We start from the raw sequence: 27,903 nt of genomic DNA on the forward strand, positions 1-27,903 counted from the left end.
CTGCAGAGCAAGTAAAGAGACTTCCATACATGAAAAAAAAAAAAACTGTAGCAGATCTATACAGGTGGAGCTGGGGAAGGTGGAGGGTTTCTGAAAAACAACTAACAATGCCAAGTATTTGAATGTTGAGCAGCAAGCTCATTGGCTGCTGATGCTAAAGCAACCAATCAGCTGAACTCAATTACAAACTGAGTTAAAGGGTTAGTTCACCCAAAAATGAATATTCTGTCGTTAATTACTCACCCTCATGTCATTCCAAACCTGTAAGACCTGTAAGACCTTCGTTCATCTTCGGAACACAAATGAAGATCTTTTTGATGAAATCTGAGAGGTTTCTGAACCAGCCATAGGCAGCAACATCATTGCAACTTTCAAGGCCCAGAAAGGTAGTGAAGACATCATTAAAATAGTCCATGTGACTCCAGTAGTTCAACCTTAATGTTATGAAGCGACGAGAATACTTTTTGTGTGCAAAAAACAAACAGAAATAATGACAACAATCTTTTCACTTCAACGTCATTCTTCGATGCTATTCACGTAGTAAAACCAGTACACCGCTTCCAGGTTCTACATCAGAACGGCGCCTCATTATTGGCCAGTTCCTGCGTCAGCATCACATGCATGTGTTGTGGTGCTCACAAGAAAAGCATCAGCCAATAGTGTGTCTGCGTTCTGACGTAGAACCTGGAAACGCTGTACTGTGTTTACTACGTCCACAGTGTAGGAGACTGACACAAATGAAAAGAAATTGTTGAATAAATCCGTTATTTTTGTTTGTATTTCGCGCACAAAAAGTATCCTATATTCTATTAAGGTTGAACGACTGTAGTCATGTGGACTTTTTTAACAATGTCTTTACTACATTTCTGGGCCTTAAAAGATTCAATGACGTTGCGGTATATGGATGGTTCAGAGAGCTCTTGGATTTCATCAAAAATATCTTAATTTGTATTCTGAAGATGATCGATCTATCTATCTATCTATCTATCTGTCTGTCTGTCTGTCTGTCTGTCTGTCTGTCTGTCTGTCTGTCTGTCTGTCTGTCTGTCTGTCTGTCTAAACATTAACATAATTATGGGACTTTCTTTAGGTCAAGAAGGAAATGGAGACTCTTGTTTGTGAAAAAGGTGTCAACTCTTTTAAGATGTTCATGGCATACAAAGACGTCTTCATGCTGCGTGACCATGAGCTCTATGCTGTATTCTCCCAGTGTAAGGAGATCGGAGCAATAGCTCAAGTCCATGCAGAGAACGGAGACCTTATTGCAGAGGTGAGAAGTATTCCAAGATCTTCAAATTACACTTTTGCATCTAGTTTGTTAACATTAAAATTCAGGAATCTATTATGGAATTACGCTCTAAAAGGCAACAAGATATAAGGGGAGAATGGTGGGATGCAAGCTCTTTTTTTTTTTTTAGTAGATGTTTTTTTTCTAAGCAGATTTCTTGGCTGCATCTGTAAGAGTAGCCATTTATCATCTTATTTACCATTGGATATGCTTCTAATACAGACTCAGAATATTATATTTGTGCATCAGCATGGGCCTGTGAAGGGATTTTTTGACCCCAATGCTCTTTGAGTTAAACTTCACCATGAGTAAACCAATGTGCAGGTGTTTTTTGTAAATCATTCTTAAAAGCCTTAAACAAACAGGTAATGTTGCGCAAGAACTGACCTGTGCCTTTAAACTAACAAGAAGTGCCATTTTTACAAGTGATATGCTCAAAAGTTCAAATGGGGCATAGGCAAGGCAAGTTTATTTGTATAGCACATTTCATACACAGTGGCAATTCAAATTTGCTTTACACAGAAATAGAATTAAAATATTCGTAAGTGAATAAATAAATAAGAAATATAGTATAACCCCTATCTGGAGTGGAAGAAAATGAGAGTCAGTTTTACTTTAAAAATATTTGTCAGGTAACTGCGTTTAAACAGTACCCTTGCAGACAAATCTTCTTGGCCTAACTGGAGGGCTATCTCAAAATGTTTTACCCGTAAGAGCAGATCTCAACGGGTCTTCCTCGCACTGGAGGGAGTACTCAAAAAATACTTGTCAGGTAACTGTGCATTTAAACATTACCCACAAATCTTCCTGGACTGGACCACCAGGGCTATCTCTACCTTCTATGGGATCAATCAATCCATCCTACCACCACAGGAAATCATACAAAAAAACTTACCTGTGATGTAGGATGACTTCTCAGTACCGTGTTTCTGGGTAATATCCCGGACGAGCCCCTAGCTGTTAGAATTTAACATCACAGGGGTCTCTTTATCAATTTTTGTCAAATATTAATTGTCAAAACGGAATATTCCCATCAACACTTTGTTTGACCGTCAGAGCGGATCTACACGGTCCTTCCTCTGACCACCAAGGCTATACAGATCCGTCAGAGCAGATCTAAACAAATCGTCCTCGTGCCGGAGGGATTTCGATTTATCGCTCTCCCGTCTCTCAACCTCTTCCACCCAGACAGCCTTAACAAAATAATAAAAATAATAAAAACAAAAAGTATAATTAAAAGAGTTATAATAAGAATAAAAAATAATAATAAAAACGATACAGGTATAATAGAAGGAAAAGAGTTCTTAGCATACTCTGCAAAGAACTGTTATAAATGTTTTTTCCACACGAGTATTGTGTTAAGACACCAATAATAGCTAGCTATTTTTATCACATAAATTCTGACCATTTTTAGATTGTCTATTGCCCAATGCAGCCAAAAGTCTAAGAAAGAACCAGATGTGTCATGTTACTATTAGAGTTGGCAGAGTTCAATGGAGAAGTTTATTATAATATGCCATTAAAAGTACAAATTTAGGCACATTATAACTATAATGTTTAAGTTAACTGAAATACATTTAGCCACCTTGACATTCTAATAATAAATCCCACAGAATGTGTGAAATATGTTTCCACTGGAGGGCACCAAATACATGAATGAGTTTTAATGAAGGGTGGCTATATATTTTACTAGTTTCATAAAGACAGTATAACTCATGGAAGTGTAACATAAATTGGTTAGCTAGAGGCTCAGGAAGGATAGAATGGGTGGTTCTCAAACGGAAGGCTGTGTCCTTCCTAGTCCAGTCCTTCTGAGGCTTGTAGGATAGAGTCCTCCTCAGCATTAAACACTAGAATGAGACAGTCTAGTAAGTGTACATGGCTACGTCACATGTTCCTGCCCCCCACTGTCTCAATTTTAGAAAATATTTTGTATTAAAAATCTAACTGGCTTTCTATTAATACAATACAGTGAATGGCAAGCGTCTGTGGTCTCCCAGTGGCTTATAGTATTGGCAGTTTAGTGTTAAGTGGTTAATTGACACTAAAATAAAAGATAACATGATTGAAGGATGCAAAGGATACATTTGATGCATCCTTCAAAATGAGCTGAATAAAGGGCGTGAAACGAAGGCTGACTTCCAAGGATCCTTCAAATTGAGATGGCCTTCTGCAGCGCTTTATGACATGGCAGCCGAGATATGCAGCCGTACTAGGACACAGCCTTCCGTTTGAGAAGCACCCGATGTGTCGAGACCAGACTTGTCAAAGGCTAAGGGTGCATCTCAATCAGCTCCCTAGCTCTTAGTCAGGGCACTGATCAGGGAGTCAGCCCATTGACTTATGTCCTGATCAGTGCCCTGACTGCAGAACTAGGGAGCTGATTGAGACGCACCCTATAACACATATCTTAAACAGAACTCTAAAGACAGCTCTTCTTCAGGTACTGGATTACTCGTTTCTTAATAGAAAACTAAAAGGACCAAAACCCCCAAAAAACAAAAGAGCACTTTTTCTTCTCTGTCTTAAATGAAAATAAACCAAAAATAATGTTTAAAGACACAAACCATACCCTCTCAATCAATAATCAAACTCATTCTTTCACTCATTCAGCATCATTTCACAAACTTAAGCAGCATCCAGAATCACATACTCTCTTGAGTAGGTACTTACCTTGTGACCGCTGAAAAAGTATGTTTTATAGTATGAGTATGTGTAGTGTAATGTGTAATTCGGACGTACTACATTCACCATGTTATCATGTGACTTACCAGCGTCAGTTGTGTCACTTCACTGCCATTCATAAATCCTCTCTTGTGGCCTAATGGGATAGTAAAGTGTCCCTCGTATGTACACTTCAGCTGGAAGAAGTAGGTCATCCTAGGTACTTTTTGCTTACTCTTTTATGAGTGAATTTGGACATACTACTTGTCACATACTGTTTTTCGCCTTTTGTAGGGAATTATGAAGCGATATCAGATGCAGCCAATCTTTCCTTTCTCTTTCCCCTTTCCCCAGAAAAAGGTAAAAGGTAAAAGTCTCTAGTAACCTATAACACCTGCCTTCATTAATTATCCCATTGCACATTTATTAACCTATTAGTGGGTTTTATAGTCCAAACAGCACCAGAAGAGAGAGAGAACCAATGAAGAGAGAAACCAATGAAAAGCCCAAAACATACCAAATTAATCAAAGGGGCCGTTTACACAACACCGTTTTCAACTAAAAACATACTTTTTTTAATGCATTTTGGCAGTTCATTTCAATTCCGCTTTGGGGGCCTGAAAACGCACACTTTTGAAAACGGATTTCAAAGTGCAATACCGTTACCGTGATTCATTGTCTCCGCGTAAACTACAAAAACGTGAATTTGTGAAAACAGTGATGTTATGCGCATGTGTATTGTGTGTTCGGTCTATAGCAGGGGTGGGCAATTCCAGTCCTCGAGGGCCACTGTCCTGCAGAGTTTAGCTCCAACCCTGATAAAACTCACCTGCCTGTAGCCTTCTAGTAATCCGGGAGACACTGATTAGCTGGTTCAGGTGTGTTTGATTAGGGTTGGTGCTAAACTCAGCAGGACAGTGGTCCTCGAGGACTGGAATTGCCCACCCCTGGTCACAGAGGGCCCCATTCTAATGGTCTGAGCGCATGATCTGAAGTGCATGGCGCAGGTGCACTTAGGGTGTGTCCAAATCCATTTTTGCTAGTTTAATGATGGAAAAAATGGGCGGCGCACCAGGCGCATGGTCCAAAAGTGTTGTACCTAGTTTCTTGATGAGTCATGGGTGTGTTTTGGGCGTAACGTGCAATAAACAAATCAGAGTCTCATCTCCCATTCCCTTTAAAAGTCTGTTGTGCTTGCACCATGGCGGATTCGCTATTTATGTGGCGGAATTTGCGGGCGGAAAGAGTGAACGCTTCTCCAGAGAGAGATCATTTTATTTTTAATATTTAAAAATATTTGTGTGCTGCTGCGTGTCCCTGTGTGTGTTGTAAGCAGAGTGTACGCGCGTTGTGTACCCCTCTAGGCGCATTTTACTAACGCGTCCTTTAAACCTTTAGACCAGGTTTTTGTTGGTCAATGGTGCAGCAAACCTGTCAAGTTTTGGATTTGAAAATAAGGGAAATTTTTCGGCGCCCACCGCAAGCAGTCCCACCACCCCAACCAAGCTCCAGTATCCCTTACATTTTAAGACAGGTGTTATATCCCAAATGAAAACACAAAAGGGTATATATAATGAGCATTTATTTAAAGGCTTATTTGCATATTTTCTGTTCATTTAACATTGCTTGTTACATTTTATTTTCATTCCACATTCTTTTCATTTCATATTGCTTTTCTTTTACAGTTTTTTTACTTTTCATTTGACATAACTTTTCTTTACTCTTTTAGTGAGTTATTGTACAAATTTGTTGCAGACTTTGCATTTTTTAAGACTGTTTTGGAAGGAGTGTATTTGTGGGCTGGGCCAGAGTGGTTCATTTTACATGAGAGTAGAGCACTGTTCTGTTGTCTAATGTCATCCTATTCTCTGTAACAATCTTTCGTACCATGCTAAATACCCTTTCTGAACTTGCATTGCTATGGGCAGGGCTCGACATGAACGCTTGTCCGCTTGTCCGGTGTCCTGACATTTCATCCTACCCATCAGATTGTCCTACCAAGGCTTACTGCGCATGCCCACATCAATATTTTTTATTTTTATTTTTTATATTTATATTTTAAGGGTAGGTTTAGGGTAGGGATAGGGGTAGGTATGGATATTAATAAAGCAAATCACATTAATATGATTCTGGTAGCACAATCTGATAGGTAGCATTTTACATCCATATTTAATATTTATTTATTTAAAATATTTACATAGTTTTAAGGGTCAGGGTAGGGGTAGTGGATTTTTTGAAGGGGCAAGTGAAAAATAATTTTACTTGCCCAACGGACAAGTATCCTGAGTAAAATGTCAAAACAAAAAATAACTAGGGAATCACCAAAGTGCAATAATGATTCTGCATTCAGTTAGTGTAAGTGGCGATCGATAGTGGATAATATAAAACGAACTGACGAGGAGACAATCGAAAACAAATGAGCGCCGCTCACACACAGAAACTCAGTTAACATACATGGTGTAGTTATTATATTTATAACATATGATACAGTTAAGCAACATCACACTAACAAGAGTGTTGTTTTCCTGAATACCATCACGACTGAAAATGACACTGATTTCATACGCCAGTTCCATAAACAATTAATTAACATTAAGTCACTTACATTTTATAATTAAATTCGCTGTCCCATTGATCACGGTATTTACACGAGGGTTTTTTGTTGTTGTTGTTGTTGTTGGCAGGAGTGCCTTAATCCGTCTCTATCGTTACGTCCATCATCCGTCTCTGTTTTTTTTTTTTTCCCGCGTTGTCACTCGTCATCTGACCTCACACAAACCTCGCGACAACTGACACCTATACTGTAGGCTACTGCAGAAGGCAGTTATCGCGAGGCTAGTTACAGAGCTCAGATTGGAAATGTTTTTGTTTTTTTACTCCGGTATTATTGTTTTTTAATAACGCAGGTTAAAATACGGGAGATTTACATTAAAATACTAATACGGGAGGACGGCGGGAAAGAAGGGTAAAATACGGGACTTTCCCGGCCAAAACGGGATACTTGACAGGTATGTGGTGCAGTCGTTTTCAGTTGCCTCAAAATAGTAACACGCCAACAATGCGCCTGAACACACCTTGTTTATAGACCAGCATGCCCATGGACGAACAGATGGGCGCGAGTGCATTTGCTATTTAACCAATGTGGTGCTGGACATGAAAACGATAACTGCGTTGGGCTGAAACTAGAAAAAAACACCTGCGTCGCGCCTGGCTCCGCATTGTGGCAGGTGTATGATAGGGCCCATAGTGTTTCTTTACAAAGTGACTGGCATGAACAAAGTACTGTCCTGGCATGAACAATACAGCATTTTTAGTCGTTTTCACAGATCCGTGTGAACAGGGATTATTTTGATAAGGGTGTCGTCTGTATGCAAAAAATGCAAAGGAAAATCTTTTCCATTTTTAGTGCATCATTGCCATGCAAATGTACCCTAAAAAACAAGAAGAATCAAACCTCCAAACAAGAAGTTACACACCTTGAGAAGAAGTGTGCTCTATGACTTTTTTCTTACTTTAAATGACATAGTAGTGGGCTCTCTTGGAGTGTGCCACTGCAACAACCTAGTAACTACCCACAACACCCTAGCAACCACCTAAAACACCTTAGTAACCACATATAAATGTGTTAAAAACAACTCAGAACACCTTGCAACCACCTACAACACCATAAGAATTTAATAAAAACATTCAGAAGACCACAGCAACCACATAAGTGTCCTTATAGACACCTTCTAAACCTTAGGTTTGTGGTAGTGAGTTTTGCTAGGCAAGCATCACTTCTGTTTTCTTCAGGAAATATAAATATCTTTTTACTATTCTTTTCCTGCTGTGCAAGCACTAATGTTTCCTTCAGAAATGCTAATGTAGTTGTAATAGAAGCTATATATTACAGTTGAAGAGTTTCATGCTGATGTAGCGTGCGGAGACAGTTGATGCCTGTCCCACAGAGCACGTAGAGATTTATTTTAAATAGTCCCTTTCTGTGAATATTGATTTGCATGTGTGCTCACACAGGGTTCTAAGCGTATGCTCTCTCTGGGCATCACGGGTCCTGAGGGCCACGAGATGTGTCGTCCGGAAGAAGTGGAGGCGGAGGCCACACAGCGTGCCATCACTATCGCCCATGCCGCTAACTGCCCGCTCTATGTGGTGCACGTCATGAGCAAATCTGCAGCGAAGGTAGTGGCTAATGCACGTAGAAACGGTGAGTGAGCTGGGAGATTACTAAGGCAGGAATATTGCTCAGCAGAAAAGTGTCAAAAAATATACAAGCCTGGATTTTAGGGATTGGATTTTATCATTTTGTGCTGCAAATCTTGAGGCAAGTTCATTGTGCGTCTGCTCAGATCAGAGCAATCTGGAAACTTTACAGTCAAAATGACATCAAAATAACTGACCATTTCCTTTTTTAATATATGTGGTCTTATTGTGAACAATTTATTGGTGCTAATATATATATATTGTAAGACCGCTTAATTCGTTCCATGGTAACGATCAGGGGCGCAGCTAAGGGGGGGAAAGTTAGGACGATTCTAAGGGCCCACACACTTTTGGGGCCCCCTGAGATGATCTTGGATAGCTAGATTGGTGTGGTAGAGGGCCCAACATCAAATACTTTCATAGGGCCCAAAATTGCTAGCGGCGCCCCTGGTAACGATAGCAGTTTGAAGGTTGCTGCGCGTTCAGTGTTTTCAGATGGGCAGAATGGATTTAATTCTAATTTATCATTAAACTGACTCCATTTAATCATAATCTCGAATTTAGGATAGAATGCCAATTGGTTGTTTGGTCATTTATATTTAATAGTTAGTCACACATTTAGTCATTCTGTTTAACCTTTTGTTGCAATTATTCCGTTCCCTGATTTCCTGGAGATAGTTAATAATTACAGAGTAATTCAGAAAGGATCAGAAATGTAACAATTTGTTTGGTAATGTTTAATGCCAATTACATAATAAATTCAAAGATAATCCATACAAAATATCAAACACTTTATAGCAAAGAATAAGATATTGATACCTGACTTCTGAATATTACATAACGCAGAGCGTCCTGCGTTACGGGCCGAACTCACAGCATCGAGCCCCGAACTCACTGCTACATCGCTTTAAGTAGGTCAGACCAGACCGAAACCTCTTTCAAATGGAAACATGATAACAAAGGGAATTTAAATTGAATCGCTCTCCCATTTGCCTGGATTGAAAGAAGAGACCAAATGGCTCCAAAAGCAACACCCATCATAATATGCAAAATATCTCTAAGCTCTAAAAACTCTTATTATCTTCTTGTATACTTCTGTGGGGACGATATTTTTGTACCAGTCGCACTGAGACATCTCAAACGATATCAAACACATATAATACTGTATAGTGAGAATTGAAATCATACAGATTTTGGGTGAATTCTAGGTGATCTCTCAGCATGAAGTGGAATAGGATGGGGGAAATTCAGGGGAAGGGAAATATGTAAATTAGAGCTATTCTCAATTGATTCACTCAGTGTGGCATTGCATGCAAAAAGTGTCTTCTCAGTGAGTAATTGTCCTCCACCAGAAATATTGGCATTATGCAAGTTTTCACAGTCTTTCAATATATATAAATTAATTAAAATAAAATAAAATAACAACTTGCTTCTCCTTTGAAACATCTTCAATGTTTTTGAAAAAAGTGTGCTGCTCACCAGGGCTACATTTATTTGATTAGTATATTAGTATTAGTAAAAATTGTGTAAAAGTGTTTTCTACTTGATGCATTTTAAAATTTAATTTATTCCTGTGATCAAAGCCGAATTTTCAAATTGTCTCACGATCCTTCAGAAACTCTGGTGATTTGCTGCTCAAGAAACATTTCTTATTATTATTTATCAATGTTGAAAACAGGTATGCTACTTAATAGTTTTTGTGGAAACTGTGATACATTTTTTCAGAATTCTTTGATAAATGGAAAGTTTTTTTTTAAATAATTATCGTTGTAACATTTTAAATGTCTTTACTGTCATGTTTAATCAAATTTGATCATTGCTTATCAATGATCAAATGTGTTTAACTCAGAAATTGTTCAGATTATGAATTTAAAATGGGGGGTGAACACCATTTAATATTGATTTGGACTAAGGTGAACTGATGTTGTTTGATTTTTTTCATTTCTAAACCTGATTATTAAACACTTAAAGGTCCCATGGCATGGAATTTTTCTATTATTTTATAATGTTTCCTGAGGTGTACTTATATTGTTAGGATGATTTTTACATTAAAAAATGTCATAATTTAGAAATAAAAGGCATTTTTTCTATACTGTTATTACCCCATCTGCCTGAATGCCCTGTTTCAAGGGGCATGTCTGCTGTGAGACTTCAGTGAAAACACCCACTGTTGTGATTGGCTGACATCTTCGCATTTGAAATGAGTGTTAGATTATGTTGTGGAGGGGGCGTGGCTTAGCGAGGCACTGCACGCACTCCATGCATGAGAGAGAGAGACTGACGGGGCACTCCACAGAGAGCTGGAGGAAGTTTTATTGTACCGAGTTGTTGAGAGCGCCGTGCTGTTAGCACAAGCATCTGAGAGTTCTGAATAAACAGTCCCAGTCACGTGGACTCTGTCTTCCACCTTATTCTACGAACTTTGTAACACATGTAATGTACCATTACAGCCGTCGAGATGAACGAATTGTCAAAGTGTGGATTATGGCATTATTTTATGATCTATTCCTATGAAAGGGTGCAGTTTGGACAAGTGTGCAGATACACTCGCGACCAAAGACAAAACATAACAAAACATAACATAATATAACAAAGACAAAACATATAAATGGTGTGAATATGTGTGTGTTATGTATGCTACTGAAGCGTTAACCTGACCCTCGTGTGCACCCAAGGGTAGGAAACAATAAACCAGGTGGATAATAGATCAAATGTGCGTGTAAAATGTAGTGCTGCCGTGATCGTGACAGAGCCCTCTGTCACACGAACATTATAAAGAGTGTTCTCTGATCGCTCTCTGTAGTTTAATCACTTAAAAACGGATTTGTTTCATGCTACTAACAGAAACGACCGCTTTAGTCACTGGCTTGATTCACTGATGCATCACGCTTAGGGCATCAAGACGGCGATCATTAAACAATCTAGAAAGAAAGTCTGAGTGAACTTGAATGATTAGCTACACATCAGAAATCACTGATCACAGATCAGGCATTAATGAACACTGTTACTCACTGTTTGTCGCGGTGCTGTCGAATCCATATTGTAAAGTCTGTTTGTAAAGCCTGTGCTGACATAAACTGAATCCATTTTCTCTGAATGCTCTGGGCGGGCAAAGCAGAGGAAGGGGAGGTAACCTTTCCTGGAATGACGTCATAACAGGAAAATTCCAGATCAGCTCGTCTGGGCTGTCATTTTCTCAAAGGCAGAGAAAGACAGCCAGAACTCGGTTTACACCCATCAAAATGTCTAGCCACTTGGGGACCATATACAGGCTAGGGGAACTCATATTAATGTCTTCATAAAATGAAAAAAAAACTTTAAAATTGATCCATCATCACACTGATTGTTTCTCGTCAGGTCGAGTTGTGTTTGGAGAGCCCATTGCAGCTGGACTGGGCACAGATGGCACTCACTATTGGCATACGAATTGGGCTCATGCTGCTGGTTTTGTCATGGGCCCACCCTTGAGACCAGACCCCAGCACGCCTGGATATCTGATGGACCTGCTGGCCAAGTGGGAACTTTTATGATCTCATCATTTACTTAAAGGGATAGTTTACCCAAAACTGAAAATTCTGTCATAAATTACTCACCATTATGTCGTTCCAAACCCGTAAGACTTTCGTTCATCTTCGGAACGCAAATGAAGATCTTTTTGATGAAATCTGAGAGCTTTCTGTCCCTCCACTGACAGCTACACAACTACCACTTTGATGCTTCAAAAAATTCATAAGGAGATTGTAAAAATAATCCATATAAATCGAGCAGTTTAGTCCAAATTTCCTGAAGAGACTAAATTGCTTTATATGATGAACAGATTGAATGTAGGCTTTTATTCACATATAAACCTTCATCAGCGAATATAAAGAGAAGCTCAACCAGACCTGCTTGACGAGCGAGAACAAACCTCATTGGTTTTTGTGGAAGCTCAAATGTGATGCGTAACATGAGAATGAACCTCATTGGTTCTTGGGGAAGCTCAAACGTGAAGCGTAACACGAGAATTAACCTCATTGGTTATTGGGGAAGCTCAAATGTGATGCGTAACATGAGAATGAACCTCATTGGTTCTTGGGGAAGCTCAAACGTGAAGCGTAACACGAGAATTAACCTCATTGGTTATTGGGGAAGCTCAAACGTGCGGCGTAACACGAGAATGAACCTCATTGGTTCTTGCTGAAGCTCAAACGTGAAGCGTAACACGAGAATGAACCTCATTGGTTCTTGCTGAAGCTCAAACGTGCGGCGTAACACGAGAATGAACCTCATTGGTTCTTGCTGAAGCTCAAACGTGAAGCGTAACACGAGAATGAACCTCATTGGTTCTCGCCCATCAAGTGAACATGTTTGAGCTTCTGTTTACCACAACTGATGTGTGCGTTGATGAATGTTTATATGTAGTTTCACAATCTCTTTATGAACTTTTTGAGGCATCAAATTGTCAGTTGTGTAGTTAATGGAGGGACAGAAAGCTCTCAGGTTTCATCAAAAAGATCTTAATTTGTGTTCCGAAAATGAATGAAAGTCTTACAGGGTTTGGAACGACATGAGGGTGAGTAATGATGACAATTTCATTTTTGGGTTTCTTTCTTCCATGGAATACAAAAGGTCCCAAGATGATAAAGAGAATATTTACAATCATGAAGCGATGAGATGATAATGTGCATTATCTTACAGTGACGATCTAAACGTAACAGGAACGGACAACTGCACATTTTCAGTGTGCCAGAAAGCCCTTGGGAAAGACGACTTTACCAAAATCCCAAACGGAGTCAACGGCGTTGAAGACAGGATGTCTGTTATATGGGAGAAGGGAGTGGTCAGTGCCTCAGATAGCAATGATTCATTCATTCACACATTTCTATGCTAGAAAGACTTATTTATGATATTTTACTTTATCTATCTATCTATCTATCTATCTATCTATCTATCTATCTATCTATCTATCTATCTATCTATCTATCTATCTATCTATCTATCTATCTATCTATCTATCTATCTATCTATCTAGTCTAAGTGCAGCACTGACCTTGGGTTTTCTCATTCTTTGACGTGAGGTGCAGCGATCACAAAAATAACACTATTTGTGTGTTGTATTTTCCCCAGCACAGCGGAAAAATGGATGAAAACCGGTTTGTAGCTGTCACCAGTACTAACGCAGCAAAAATCTTCAACCTTTATCCTCGAAAAGGAAGAATTGCTCAAGGCTCTGATGCAGACCTGGTCATATGGGACCCAAAGGCCACCAGGTAACTCATCACAGCCTAGAAAACTACATGTGACCTCATTTACATGCTCTAATGAATAATGAGCTGTGTTTCACTGCGCAGACATTCCCAACAGCCACTGCCAATGTGAATTACAAAATGTACTTAAAATAAATTGTATATACTAGTGAAATAGGTAAGGAATACTTAGGGTTAGGCATTTGAACTAACCAATAACTCTAAGTATTGGTACACACATTATATCTAAAATTCTACAGCTTTTTGATGAGATGTGTTCTTTTACTTTTCCATCTGTTTCTAACTGATCAGACTTGGTTTCTTAAAACAGGAGAAAATATTCCACAGAATTACATTGAAAGTGCCATATTTACAGAACTGAATATTATAGAAACTGGGGATGGGCTTATTTGACCTTAGAACACATTAGAAACCACCCTTAACACCCTAGCAACCACATAACAACACCATGGCAACAACATCAGTCATCATCATAGTGGTAGGCTACATTATGCACAGGTAAGCAGCACTCATAAAATGTAAAAATGTAAAGATGACACATTTCCACTTAATCTTTAAAGAAAAACAAAAACATTTTGCATTGCACTTCACATGGAATTCCAAAAAGCAACGCCTCGGTGTTACACAATAATGTGCCCTTTTGATCTTATAATTAAAAATACAGTCTTCTCATTTCATGGGCTTCAGCTTTTACAAATCTTCATTTCATGACTGCTTGAATTTATTTGTAATTGAATATGTCTGCAATGTTGTTGAGCCTTCTATTGTGCATCACTTTAATTGCTGTTTTTGTTATTCCGCTGAAATGAGCCTTATTCCAGAAATGTAATGCATACCTCACAGTTTTTGGAGGGTAGTCACATTCGTGAGAGTATTTATGAGGGTATTTTGTGTGATTAATCACGAAATAGGTTTGCCAAGTTTGCTTGTGAGAGCTTTGAAATGAATGAAAGTATGTAGGTTCAGATACCTGTGATGAAGGTAGAGCATGTTTCTGCATGTGTGAGGATCTATAGATGCTGTACACACTGCAGATGTTGCCATGACGAAGCGGATGTGCTGTTAAGACGTGCCCATAAATAGAAGAACATGAAGCGTTCTTCCTGCTCAAACACGTCGTTTGTAAAGTTCACGCATGAGAGGAGAAGACGGAAACAGCAGACGGCCCTGGGTCTTATGTAATTGGGCCACGTTGCGGCTCCTTTTCCCCGTGAATCTGGGCTAGCTCCCTCTAGGCAAATAACCAACCGCTGATGTGAGCTAAGCAGCGAGGACCAATGTGCTGAAATTTAGCGCACAGCAGCGCTGCAGGGCCGTGCAGAGAGTTCTTCAGGGGCAGGGGCTCAAATGTAAAAAAGGGGCAATATGTAAATATAAATATATATATATATATATCTTATATATATATATATCTTATGCTCATCAAGCCTGCATTTATTTAATCAAAAATACAGAAAAAAACAGTAGCCTAATATTGTGAAATTTTATTACATTATGTTCTTTTTAACTTTTTATTAATAAAAGAATCTTGAAAAGAGTATCACAGTTTCCATCATTGACATTAAATCCTCATATTAGAATGATTTCTGAATGATCATGTGACACTGAAGAGTGGAGTAATGATGCTGAAAATACAGCTGTGATCACAGGAATAAATTATATTTTAAATTATTTTAATAGAAAACCATTATTTTAATAATATTTCACAATATTGCTGTTTTTTATCAAATAAATGCAGGCTTGATGAACATAAGAGACTTTCATAATGCTGCATAATATTCAAAAATGGTAATATAATAAAGTCCTTTCACGTAACCATTTCGCTGGCCTACACTTCACATAATAGGCCTGTAGGTGCTGGTGGCACTTGGGGTTTGTTAACTTTGATAGTTTCATGAAATAGTAAACGGTGTATCAATATACATAAATACAAGTGAATTTAACACTTACCATTAATGCGACTTTTGCTGCTGCTGGTTTTGTGCAGGGATTTGTTTGTTAAAATCCATTTTGTCAGTGATGCAATTTAAAAAATGAGACAAACCGCAGGAAATCGTTCCACAAACGTTAGTTCGTCTGTCCATGTAATTTTCAACCGATTTATGAATAAGAACAGAAAATTACCGCTTCACATCGCCCAATGGAATTTGAACTTGCTTTGCCAGATCACGATTGGTTGGTGTATAGGCCTATACATGACAAACGGGCATTGGTGAATTGTGTAATACTTTAAAATATATAATATATAGATTTGTAATTAAATCAACACATTAGCTTTGATTATGGATGAAAAAAAAATATTGGTTTACTTTTTTCCCGTAAGGCCACACACTCTCTGAAAGGACCATATTTGTCTCGAGAGCCGCTTCCGAACAGAGGAAAATCAGCTGTCAATTAAAACGCACGCGACCCATAGCAACGCGTTACGGCAACGCCTCAACAGAAATTGTCCGACTTTTGAGCCGTTCGTTACCATTGTATACATTGTCATGTTATAATAATCACATTTATTTCGTTTTATTGACCACGATATTATCATTGATATTTGTCTGAGAGGGGCACTTTTGATTCATTTTGAAAAAGGGCAGGGGCTCGAGCACCCAAAGCCCCCCCCTCTGCACGTGCCTGCAGCGCTGTATTAATCAGAGCTGAGCGCTTGTGTAAGACTCGCTAACAAGGGACCGGTGACGTGCACGTCCTGGTCTATATTAGACTATTAGGGTCAAATGGATTCTAAGCAGAAAATAATGGAAAGCAAGGCATTTAACCACAATATTTGCATTTCAAAATCTTCCATATTGTGCCTCACAATTGATTGTACTGACAGTTAATTCAACCGCGAGACTGCATAATTATCCATCCCTCAGATAATTATCAAGATAAAACAATAACCCAAGAGAAGCCAAGCGTTATGATTTTACCGCGGGTAAGGGTTATTCATAGGCACAAAAGCCAGTGTTCAAAAAAGTGTTACATCAATTACAGTTTTTCTCAGTCGCTTTGGTACATTTCTCAGATCCGAATTGAAATTCTCAAAGCTACCTGTTCAATCTTCACATCATTGTGTCACTTGTGCACATCAAAAAATCAGTTTCTCATTTCTTTGAACAAGTTGCAAATGCTTGTGTACATCCATGCAAATGATTATGTACAATTCTCTGCTGTTTCCTACATTATCAGTTGCTTATGTCATGTTGATCAAAATGTATTATAATGGGTCTCTGTTGAATAGTCTCACCCCCCACAACATTTAGCCATTAGTTCATAGCATAAGTCTTTACATGCAAAATGGTTGAACAAGTTGTCATAATATGTCAAGCATATTTCTATACATTTCCATTAGACGTTCACATTTCTACTTTTGTTTTTCTTCTCTTTGTGCTATGCATTGCTGTCTTTTCAAACTCCCACATACACTAAGGTGTAACCTACAATTTACAATAATTGTCATCAGAATTTTTGCCATATTTACATCAGAACATCCCTCCAGAGTACAGTTATATTGACAACATGACTAAGCAATTTGACTGTCTTATTCATACACAATGACACAAGGACTTGTCATTCTGATGGCACTGACATGTTCATTGACACAGAGATTTACTGAGAGATGAACTAAGGATTTTGAGCAAGAGACTGGCTTTTGCAGGTAATCCATGTTTTGCTATTTGTACGAATTGTTTTGAGAAATGGACTTACTGTTTTGCAAATGTCGAGGATGATTCGAGAAATGTACCAAAGCGACTGAGAAAAACTGTAATACAAGAAACGATTCATTTGCCAGTTTAAACTGATGTAATTTCTAACTTTGAAATGGCAAAAATAAGGACAATTTCTTTGTTGGACATTATATCCACGGAACACTCAAATTCCCTCATGGTTCATGTTAACTAATGCATTAACTAATGTTAACTAATTATTGTAAAGTGTTACCGTTTTTATTTTATTTCTATATTCTCAAAGTCTCCCAGGGGTGGGATGGTTTGGGGTGGGTTCTAGACGTGTATAGTTGCTTTTTGCTTTGTATTTCTTGGCCTATATATATAAAAAGAAAACAAAATAAACAGTTGTTAACCAAAAGAAATTGCAAAAATAAGCATCGCTTACAGCTTTACCTAGTTCCGTAACAACAAGGTATTGTGTGCCTTTATCAGCATTTTACAAAGTAAGGCGTCAACATAATATTTAATTACTTATGGAAGATTGTTTCTAGAATTTAAAAAAAAGTTAATTTATATCACAATTAAGACTTTTTTTTCTCAGAATTGTGAGTTATAAAGTCAGAATTGTGAGATATAAACTCACAATTCTGATTTCCCCCCTCAGATTTGGGCAATTGTGTAAAAAAAGTCAGAATTATAAGATCAAAAGTTGCAATTATATTTTAAAGTGTTTTATTTCGTGGTGGAAACAAGCTTCCATAATTACCACACACTGTAAAAATGATTGCTGTGATTATTTATCACAACTTTATTTAACATTAGAATAAGAAATGTGATTGTGCTTTAAGTTAAGTTAAGTTATCTCAACAAATTTTAAGTTGTTCTAACTAATTGCAGGTTTTTTTTATAGTGCATTCAAACTTTAAAAAAGTGAAAGAGAAGCTGTCAGAAAATAAGAAATAAGTATGCAATATTTTAGGCAATATATTTCAAGTACAACCTTTACCTCCACAGCATTATAAATGCAACAATAAAAAGCATAGCATACAAGGTATGCAGTTTTTATTTTTATTCATAATAAATCAATTAATGAAAACTTCTGTACAGACAAATTCTTAGTCAAGCTGAACACAGTAGGAAGATTAATATCCCTTGACAGTTGATAGAATCCATAACTTTTACTGTCTTCCTAAATTAGTTGTAAATTAGTCGATAGCTGTCATTTCCATTTTAAAACTCCTGATTTCGCTTGCTGGATTGTCTTAGTTCTGGAGACAGATGGCCACTCGGAGCTCATTTGAACTCTGCTGATACAGCATGCAAAAAAAGCTGAATATGGGAAACAACAGATTTGGGGGGGAAACACTGTCAATGGATGCTGATGTATTCTATTCTCTGTGTGTGTATATATACACTATATTGCCTAAAACTAAACTTAAAGTTTTGGGACATCTGCCTTTACATGCACATGAACTTTAACAACATCCCATTCTTAATCCGTAGGGTTTAATATGGAGTTGGCCCACCCTTTGCAGTTCAAACAGCTTCAACTCTTCTGGGAAGGCTTTCTACAAGGTTTAGGAGTGTGTTTATGGTAATTTATGACCATTCTTCTAGAAGGCCATTAGTGAGGTCAGGCACTGATGTTGGACGAGAAGGCCTGGCTCGCAGTCTCCGCTCTAATTCATCCCAAAGGTGTTCTATCGGGTTGTGCAGACCAGTCAAGTTCCTCCACAACTAACTCGCTCATCCATGTCTTTATGGACCTTGCTAACATCCCTAAACTGTTCCCATAAAGTTGGGAGCATGAAATTGTCCAAAACGTCTTGGTATGCTGAAGCATTAAGAGTTCCTTTCACTGGAACCAAGCCCAACCCCTGAAAAACAACCCCACACCATAATCCCCCCTCCACCAAACTTTACACTTGGCTCAATGCAGTCAGGCAAGTACCGTTTTCCTGGCAACCGCCAAACCCAGACTCGTCCATCGGATGAGAACACATCTCAACTGCTCTAGAGTCCAGTGGCGGCGTGCTTTACACCACTGCATCTGACCCTTTGCATTGCACTTGGTGATGTAAGGCTTGGATACAGCTGCTCGGCCATGGAAACCCATTCCATGAAACTCTCTATGCTCTGTTCTTGAGCTAATCTGAAGGCCACACGAAGTTTGGAGGTCTGTAGCTATTGACTCTGCAGAAAGTTGGCAACTTCTGCGCACTGTGCGCCTCAGCATGTGCTGATTCCCACTTCGTGTTGTTCCCAATTGCTTCCACTTTGTTATAATACCACTAACAGTTGAGCGTGGAATATTTAGTAGTGTTTGTAGGAGCGTCTGCATGCCTAGGTGCTTGATTTTATTCACTTTTCATCATGGAAGTGGTTAGAACACCTGAATTCAATGATTTGGAGGGGTGTCCCAATACTTTTGACAATATAGTGTATATACATGCATACAGCAGTTCGTTCTGGTTCTCTATTCTGACTCAACTCATATTAATGAATGTCCTATTGTGCATAATTCTGTTGTTTTTAGGGTGATTTCAGCAAAGACTCACCACCAGGCTGTGGACTATAACATCTTTGAGGGAATGCTGTGTCATGGGCTTCCAGTGGTCACGATCTCCAGAGGGAAGGTGGTTTATGAAAACGGGCAACTGTTCACAAAACCGGGCGAGGGACGATACATCCCACGGAAACCCTTTGCTGAATTTGTGTATAAGAGAATTGATCAGCGGGAAAAGGTAAGTCAGGTTTGGGCTTTAGTGTAAGACTGCCCACCATCCCCCAACATTTTAATAAGAAATGTGGCCATTTTGTTGTGTATGAACTGGAGGTAAGCATAATTTGTTTTTTAGGTTAGAAAGCCCAGCGCTGTGTGCAGAGAACCGTATGCTGGAAAAATTGTATCTATAGGTCAGAAAAGATCCTGAATCACGGAAGGAATTTTTTATGAGGACGATGAATGTGCATTTAAAAGCAAAGATTGCAGTAAGCTTCACATTCTAATGTCATCGAAGAAACTTTTCAAGTTCCACAAATAACTTTTTATTCTATAATCCTGTAGAAAACATGGTGCTAAAGAATCCAGAAAACTGTCCCCAATGATCCACAAGAACCTTTTGTGGAAGGGAAATGTTTCATGGATGCTAAAGGTTCTTTAATGAACCGTCAATGCCAATAAATAACCTTTATTTTTAAGATTGTACAGTGAAAATAATGCTGCAAAGAACCATTAAAGAACCACTTATTGATGAAAAATGATTTTGTGTTTTGAGTCACTCCCAAAAACGCCATACCACATTGTTCAAATACAGAATGTGAATTACAGTTGTTCTTTTCTTTCTTTTTTTTTTAGCTACACAATATTTTAATAACATTTTATTTTCTGTCCTGATCAGACTCTAAGACAAATCAGTTTTTGGACACACACGCATGTGCGCACACACACGCGCACGCGCACACACACGTGCACGCACACACACACGCGCACGCACACACACACACACACACAAGTATCACAGTTTCAACAACAATTGCACAACTATTTTCAACATTGACATTTTTTTCTTGAGCAGCAAATCAGCATATTAGAATGACTTCTGATGCTTTGCATCACAGGAATAAATTACATTTTAAAATATATTAATGTATAATACAAGATTACTGATATTACTGTATTTGTGAGCTTAAGAGTCTTCTTTCAAAACCATTTCAAAACCATACCCAAACTTTTCAACAGTAATGTACATGTTTTGTATTCTGTAGGAGAAAGCTTGTTTTAAAACTTATGCTCATCATTGCTCAATGACTTCCATCACAATTTGAAATTGTTAACCCCTGAAGGTACAGACACATGCAGGCCTGGTTTATGGACCGGGTCAGTGGGGCTAGTGGAAAGCTTCAACCCGGGTGGCATGATATTGCCAAAAGAAAACCAGGGCCCTGGTCACATACAGTGTAAACTGATCACAAGGGCCCATGGCCGATCATCACATTGCCTTCTATACTCTGACCACTGGGTCACCACAAACAGAACTCAGTGCAAGGGTAAGGTGCACTTTTTGATAATAAATGCCTGTAAATCGTGTTGTCCACATGTACTCTATCAAAAATGATGGCTGATTAACAGACTGTAACAAACTTCAAGCATTTTTAAACTGCGTCAGGGTTTGTTCTGTGCTTATGGAAGAGTAAGGGGCACCAAAAATTGGGCTGCAATAAAAACCAAAACAATTTTGTTAATACAATGGACATTATAACTGCAAATGCAAGAACTTGAAGACAGAATCTAACAGCTATATAAGTTTGATTTCACACATCATACTTTTCTGAAATGTCACAACACAATATGCAAAGCAAATATGTGTTGCATTCATAACACTATATTAACAAACACCCTCTGCTACTGTACAGTACCAGTCAAAAGCTTGGAAACATTTCCATTTTTTATGCTCACCAAGGCTGCATTTTTTACGGTAATGCAGAAATACATTAATAAAATACAGTAAAACCAGTAATAATAATAAGAAAAGTTTCTTGTGCAGCCAATCAGCATATTCGAATGATTTCTGAAAGATGATGTGACACTGGCTGAATACTGGAGTAATGATGCTAAAAATTCAGCTTTGCATCACAGGAATAAATTACATTTGAAAATGTATTCAAATAGAAAACTGGTCTTTTAATTTCTAGTAATATTTCACAATATTACAGTGTTTATAGTAGTTTTTGATTCAATAAATGGTGAGCATTTTTATGACTTTGAAAATGGTTATGTTACCAAACATTTGACAGGTATGTTTCTGGCCATGGTCACAAAGATGAATAAGATACATTTACTGGAGAAGCAAAACTGAAGACTTGTTTTCAGAGAATATATTTTAAATTACCCCACAGACATAAATGTTATGCTTTTAAATATTATATTTAATGATTACAATATTATGCTATAAATATAGAAACATTTGAGTGAGATTTATGCTTAAAACAAGAAACATGCAAATGGAGTAATAACAATTTATTAATTTCAGATGTTCTCCTAAAACAAGTCTTTTATATTTACACAATTTTACTGTTTAAGTCAAATTATTCTGTTTTAAACATTATACAAATGTTGATTTAGACAGTGATGTTGCCAGAGTGCATATGAAAATACCAACCTGCATGGCTAAAGTCTTCAGATCTCCTTCATGTTCTTCTGCTTTAGATTTGCAGCGCTTTCTTAACATCTTTGCATGCAGATAGGCAGCTCTTTTCTTTGCGACATCTGAGAAAAACTGCTCAGATATCACAACCCTGAGTTGGACCATCTGGGATGACAGCAGAATCAGAACAACCAGAAAGACCAGGACGACAGACAGAGGAACCAGAGATTGATAGAGCCACAGTTCTGGTTCAGGCAAGCACTTCTTCTCAAACAGAGACACTGTGTAGGAAAAATTGGCCCCTTTTTCATTTTCTTCAACAGGTAAACCTAGAAATAATGTTGCTTCCTTTCAAAACAAAAAAAGGAGACAGTGGAGAGAAGAAAATTAGATGAAATTCAGACATTTTCATACAGTTTGATTATGAAAAGAGTTCACCCAATAATAACTCACCCTCATGTTATTCTAAAATGGTATGACTTTATTTTTCAGTGAAAAATAAAAGAAGATATGGTAACACTTTACAATAAGGTCTCATTTGTTAACAATAGCTAACTAAATGAACAAAACATTTGTTACAGTATGTATTAATCTTTGTTAAAGTTAGTTAATAAAAATACAGTTGTTCATTGTTCATGTTAGTTCACACGGTGCATTAACTAATGTTAACAATTACAACATTTGATTTTAATAATGTATTAGTCAATGCTGAAATGAACATTAACTAAGAAAAATAAAAGCTTTAAAAGCACTATTGTTATAGTTCATGTTAACTAGCGTAGTGAACTAATGAATTGTAAAATGTTACCAAATATATTTTGAAGAATGAAACACTGACATATTTTCATAATATCTTCTTTTTTGTTCCACTGAAGAAAGAAAGTCATACAGATGAGCATAAGGGTGAGTAAATTAAGACAATAGGCCAATTTCAATTTTTTGGGTGAACTAGCCTATCCCTTTCAATATAGGCCTACAGAGAAATGAGAAGGCATAATAGCCTACTGTCTTCACCCAAGTAAAATATTTGTCTTTTTTTTAGTGCACACACAATTTAAAAATTAAACTGGATTCTATAACCAACGTGACAGAATTTACAGACACAAGAACAATATGGGTACATTCACAAGCAGCAAAATATGGTATCCATTACAATACGGTTCTATTTATAGATTCATTATATAGATTGAAACAGGATTTTTCTTACTAATTGCTTTTATATAAATAAATAGTCTATCGATATCTGTCATAACGTTCACACAAGAGCAGAATATGATGGTTAAAGCTACACTATGTAACTTTTCCGTCCACTAGAGGTCGTCTGTTCAAAACAAAGGCGTAGTTTGATGACGCCACGTTTGAGCGCAGAATCTTGGGACATGTGGTCTTCACCTCACAGCCGGTGGAAAGCAGTCAGGATAGGACTCGGGCAGAAATCATGTTCATGGATTTGATTATTAACATTACTGTAGTCTGAAGCAGAGCAGGACCGAGTGATGTGGAGCTGAGCAAGGCCGCAGGAGCGATTGAAGAGCGGGACTGTTATTTTGGCATAGTCGCCGGCGGGACTTTTATTATGACACGGTTGCCGGCGCCACTTCCTCTTTTCCAGTCATGAGTATGAGGTAACGCAACTCTGTTTATCGTATTAGATATATCTGAGTGTGTTGAAAAGGAATTTATGACGTTCGCTCGGCGGCTGCTATGACACTTGTTCACACTGCAGTGAGAGTAAAGTGTTTCACGGAATAAAACCGGAAACCGAGGGTGACGCAGATATGACGCAATCGACAGGCGACTCCCTCAAACGCATAGCTCACACGTCCCGGTTCCTTGGTTAAAATAGCAATTTCTCACGATTTACAAATAGTTGTAAAGTACTCAACTGAACAAAATATATAACACTGGCCTAGTGGTTTCAGGATATTTTACTGCAAAAATCCTACATAGTTCACCTTTAAACCTGTTTGAAATGCTAAATAGAATATTCAGACCATTCATTTTTGACGTAAAAACGGGTTAGCTTCAGCCTAACTAAAGTGGCAGTCAGGAATGTCATTGTGGCAGTGGATTCGTTTACAAAAGCACAATACGTTTGTCAATCGATTTTGGAGTGCTAAAAACAGTTCTGTTAAGACAATATTCGAGCTTACCTGAATTTTTATCCCCACAGGAACACGAAGTGGCTCCAGTTCCTCGAGCCGCTTGCTCAGAACCACAATAAGCCAGTAAATAAGGCCGTCGAGACCAATAAACACCAGCCAGGTGAGACAGTGAGTGAATATAGGAATACTGAACTTGAGGATGGCTTTCCACTGCCGACCCGTCGGGTGAATGGACGGAGTCATTAAATAACACTCCGATTCGCTTTTGGTGAGCGGAAGTACACACGGTTTGCCCTTCTCCCTTTGCTGCTCGTCAAAGCAACGGAAAGTTTTCGTGATGTATATGTTGTTGTACTTTTTGTCAACTTGAAATCTTCTCAGGTATAGAGCAGTGAAGAGCACAATAAATAAAAGACCTAATGTGGGAGACAGTATTTTTCCTATTGAAGATAAAGCATTGGTCAGTGCTAACACACTCTGCGCGGTCTGATTTAGAGCCTGTTCGGCCTCAGAGAGGTGAATTTTGAAGAGTTTAGAGTCCACCTTTGCTTTAAGTGCAAAATCTGCATGGTAGTTCCCAAGCTGAACGTTTATAAAGTAACTTTTAAGTTGATTTCCCACCCACATTAGCATTTTAATATAATTTCCGAGAGGTTCTGTATTGATATCCAGTAACTTTTCCTCCAAGTTGCAGAGGAGGCCTTTTGCAAGCAGTCTCATGTTCTGTAACGTGTTCTGGATGTTGAAGAAAATCACTGAACTGGTTCCTAATGTGAGAAGAAGACTCTTCACTTGCTTCATACCCATCGAGATCAAAACCAGGGCCGCAAAACAACGAATCCTTTCTGAGAAATACATCGCTGATGTTAAGCTTATACAAAAAACACAAGTGAGGGGAACCGAGACCTCCTGAACACTTTTGAAGGAAAAGTGAAGGATGAGGAAGAGGAAGGTGCTCAGTATGAGGCTGGTGCTAAAGCAGCTCAACAGGAGGAGATTTTTTTCCTTCCAGGTTTTTGTGGTGTTGGTTGTGTAGAGTCCATATATTCTGGACCAGACCCATCCTAGTCTTTCTGCCAGCTGATAAAATTTAGTTTGAATCATCTTCGTCTCACTAACCTGAAATAACAGGGACAGAGCTTTTGAAAATGGAAATGATGATGGCTTAAGATTTCATTACTACATGAGAGCTCTACAATGTTTGTATTGTTTTGAGTGGGCTCCAAAACATATTTAGACATTTAAGCCAAACTTAAAAATGTGAATATCATTGCATTAGATAACAAAATATCAAAGTATTTTTTTTTTGTTTGTAATATGTAGTAGCACAAACACACTTTTCATGTAATACCTTTTTATTTTTATAACAAAAATACGTTTATTAGGTTTTAAATTATAAAACAATATATACCGTTATATATTTCAACACTTTGTGGTCCAGACAAAGTTTTTGTTTTCTAATGCAATGACATTCAGACATTTGTCAGTGTGGCTTAAGTTCTTTTCCAATATTGAAATTTGATATAATGTTGACCGAAGCAACATTAAGTCTGCCAATACAATTTAGTCTCTCTTATAATGCTACATTTGATTTTGTATAGTGATAACATAAAACCCCTTCTGATTTGGTTTTACTAAGATAATTTATTTGAACTTACCTTTTTTTTGTCTGGAATCCTCTCAGCTCCTGATTGTGTTGTGACAGTCCAGCATTTATCTGTCAAAGCAGGAGGAAGCCGTTTTATCCCCCACTTGTTCACTTCCTTTTTTAGCATCATTTTAGCACTTACTCATAACCACAGAATAGCGCTGACGAAAAAACACCTTGTGATTAATGTGTTCTCTGTCAACATAAGTAGTTCAGTAGTTTGTGGAAAGCTGTATGCTTGCTTTTGAAGTATCTTGATCATCTTGAACATGCAGAAAAATTAATTCTGTTCTCTCACTAATGTAGGCTACACACAACATGGGGTGCTGCTTTAGTACACAGGACGAACTTATACTAGTAGATATGATTATACTATTAGATATGAACAACTTAATATATATATACAGGTGCTTATAATTAGAATATCATCTAAAAGTTGATTTATTTCACTAATTCCATTTTAAAAGTGAAACTTGTATATTATATTCATTCATTACACACAGACTGATATATTTCAAATGTTTATTTCTTTGAATTTTTATGATTATAACTGACAACTAAGGAAAATCCCAAATTCAGTACCTCAGAAAATTTGAATATTATTTAAGACCAATACAAAGAAAGGATTTTTAGAAATCTTGGCCAAATGAAAAGTATGAACTTGAAAAGTATGAGCATGTACAGCACTCAATACTTAGTTGGGGCTCCTTTTGCCTGAATTACTGCAGCAATGCGGCGTGGCATGGAGTCGATCAGTCTGCGGCACTGCTCAGGTGTTATGAGAGCCCAGGTTGTTCTGATAGTGGCCTTCAGCTCTTCTGCATTGTTGGGTCTGGCATATCGCATCTTCCTCTTCACAATACCCAAAAGCTTTTCTATGGGGTTAAGGTCAGGCGAGTTTGCTGGCCAATTAAGAACAGGGATACCATGGTCCTTAAACCAGGTACTGGTTGCTTTGGCACTGTGTGCAGGTGCCAAGTCCTGTTGGAAAATGAAATCTGCATCTCCATAAAGTTGGTCAGCAGCAGGAAGCATGAAGTGCTCTAAAACTTCCTGGTATACGGCTGCGTTTACCTTGGACCTCAGAAAACACAGTGGACCAACACCAGCAGATGACATGGCACCCCAAACCATCACTGACTGTGGAAACATTACACTGGACCTCAAGCAACGTGGATTGTGTGCCTCTCCTCTCTTCCTCCAGACTCTGGAACCCTGATTTCAGAAGGAAATGCAAAATTTACTTTCATCAGAGAACATAAGTTTGGACCACTCAGCAGCAGTCCAGTCCTTTTTGTCTTTAGCCCAGGCGAGACGCCTTTGACGCTGTCTGTTGTTCAAGAGTGGCTTGACACAAGGAATGCGACGGCTGAAACCCATGTCTTGTATACGTCTGTGCGTAGTGGTTCTTGAAACACTGACTCAAGCTGCAGTCCACTCTTTGTAAATCTCCCCCACATTTTTGAATGGGTTTTGTTTTACAATCCTCTCCAGGGTGCGGTTATCCCTATTGCTTGTACACTTTTTTCTACCACATCTTTTCCTTCCCTTCGCCTATTAGTGCTTGGATGCAGAGCTCTGTGAACAGCCAGCCTCTTTTGCAATGACCTTTTGTGTCTTGCCCTCCTTGTGCAAGGTGTCAATGGTCGTCTTTTGGACAACTGTCAAGTCAGCAGTCTTCCCCATGATTGTGTAGCCTACAGAACTAGACCGAGACCATTTAAAGGCCTTTGCAGGTGTTTTGAGTTAATTAGCTGATTAGAGTGTGGCACCAGGTGTCTTCAATATTTAACCTTTTCACAATATTATTAGATATTGAATTTGAGATTTTCCTTAGTTGTCAGTTATAATCATCAAAATAAACAGTTGAAATATATCAGTCTGTGTGTAATGAATGAATATAATATACAAGTTTCACTTTTTGAATGGAATTAGTGAAATAA

General features: G+C 38.1%; 2 protein-coding genes across 5 annotated transcripts in view; one reads left to right on the plus strand and one right to left on the minus strand.

Moving 5' to 3' along the window:
- dpys (dihydropyrimidinase) overlaps nucleotides 1–20,323 on the plus strand; it is a 23,469-nt gene extending 3,146 nt beyond the window's left edge. For 3 of the 4 annotated variants that reach the window (XM_079836300.1, XM_079836301.1, XM_079836302.1), the window contains 7 exons: nucleotides 1,091–1,270; nucleotides 7,967–8,156; nucleotides 11,510–11,666; nucleotides 12,830–12,971; nucleotides 13,259–13,401; nucleotides 19,597–19,804; nucleotides 19,919–20,316. In XM_079836300.1, the coding sequence (XP_079692426.1) occupies nucleotides 1,091–1,270; nucleotides 7,967–8,156; nucleotides 11,510–11,666; nucleotides 12,830–12,971; nucleotides 13,259–13,401; nucleotides 19,597–19,804; nucleotides 19,919–19,993 (1,095 nt within the window). In that variant the 3' untranslated portion in view covers nucleotides 19,994–20,316. Of the gene's footprint in view, nucleotides 1–1,090; nucleotides 1,271–7,966; nucleotides 8,157–11,509; nucleotides 11,667–12,829; nucleotides 12,972–13,258; nucleotides 13,402–19,596; nucleotides 19,805–19,918 lie in introns of all 4 variants that reach the window. The other variant, XM_079836299.1, reaches the window with a different exon arrangement.
- dcstamp (dendrocyte expressed seven transmembrane protein) lies at nucleotides 20,060–26,021 on the minus strand. The gene is made up of 4 exons (XM_079836303.1): nucleotides 25,971–26,021; nucleotides 24,361–25,431; nucleotides 22,223–22,555; nucleotides 20,060–21,275 (listed from the first exon to the last, which is right to left on the minus strand). Exons 2-4 carry the CDS (start codon nucleotides 25,414–25,416, stop codon nucleotides 21,216–21,218), a joined length of 1,449 nt encoding a protein of 482 aa, XP_079692429.1. The 5' UTR covers nucleotides 25,417–25,431; nucleotides 25,971–26,021; the 3' UTR covers nucleotides 20,060–21,215.
- Between the last annotated feature and the right edge of the window lie 1,882 nt (nucleotides 26,022–27,903).

Source organism: Gobio gobio, assembly GCF_949357685.1.
Source record: "Gobio gobio genome assembly, chromosome: 15".
In the NCBI taxonomy this organism is placed as follows: Eukaryota; Metazoa; Chordata; class Actinopteri; order Cypriniformes; family Gobionidae; genus Gobio; species Gobio gobio.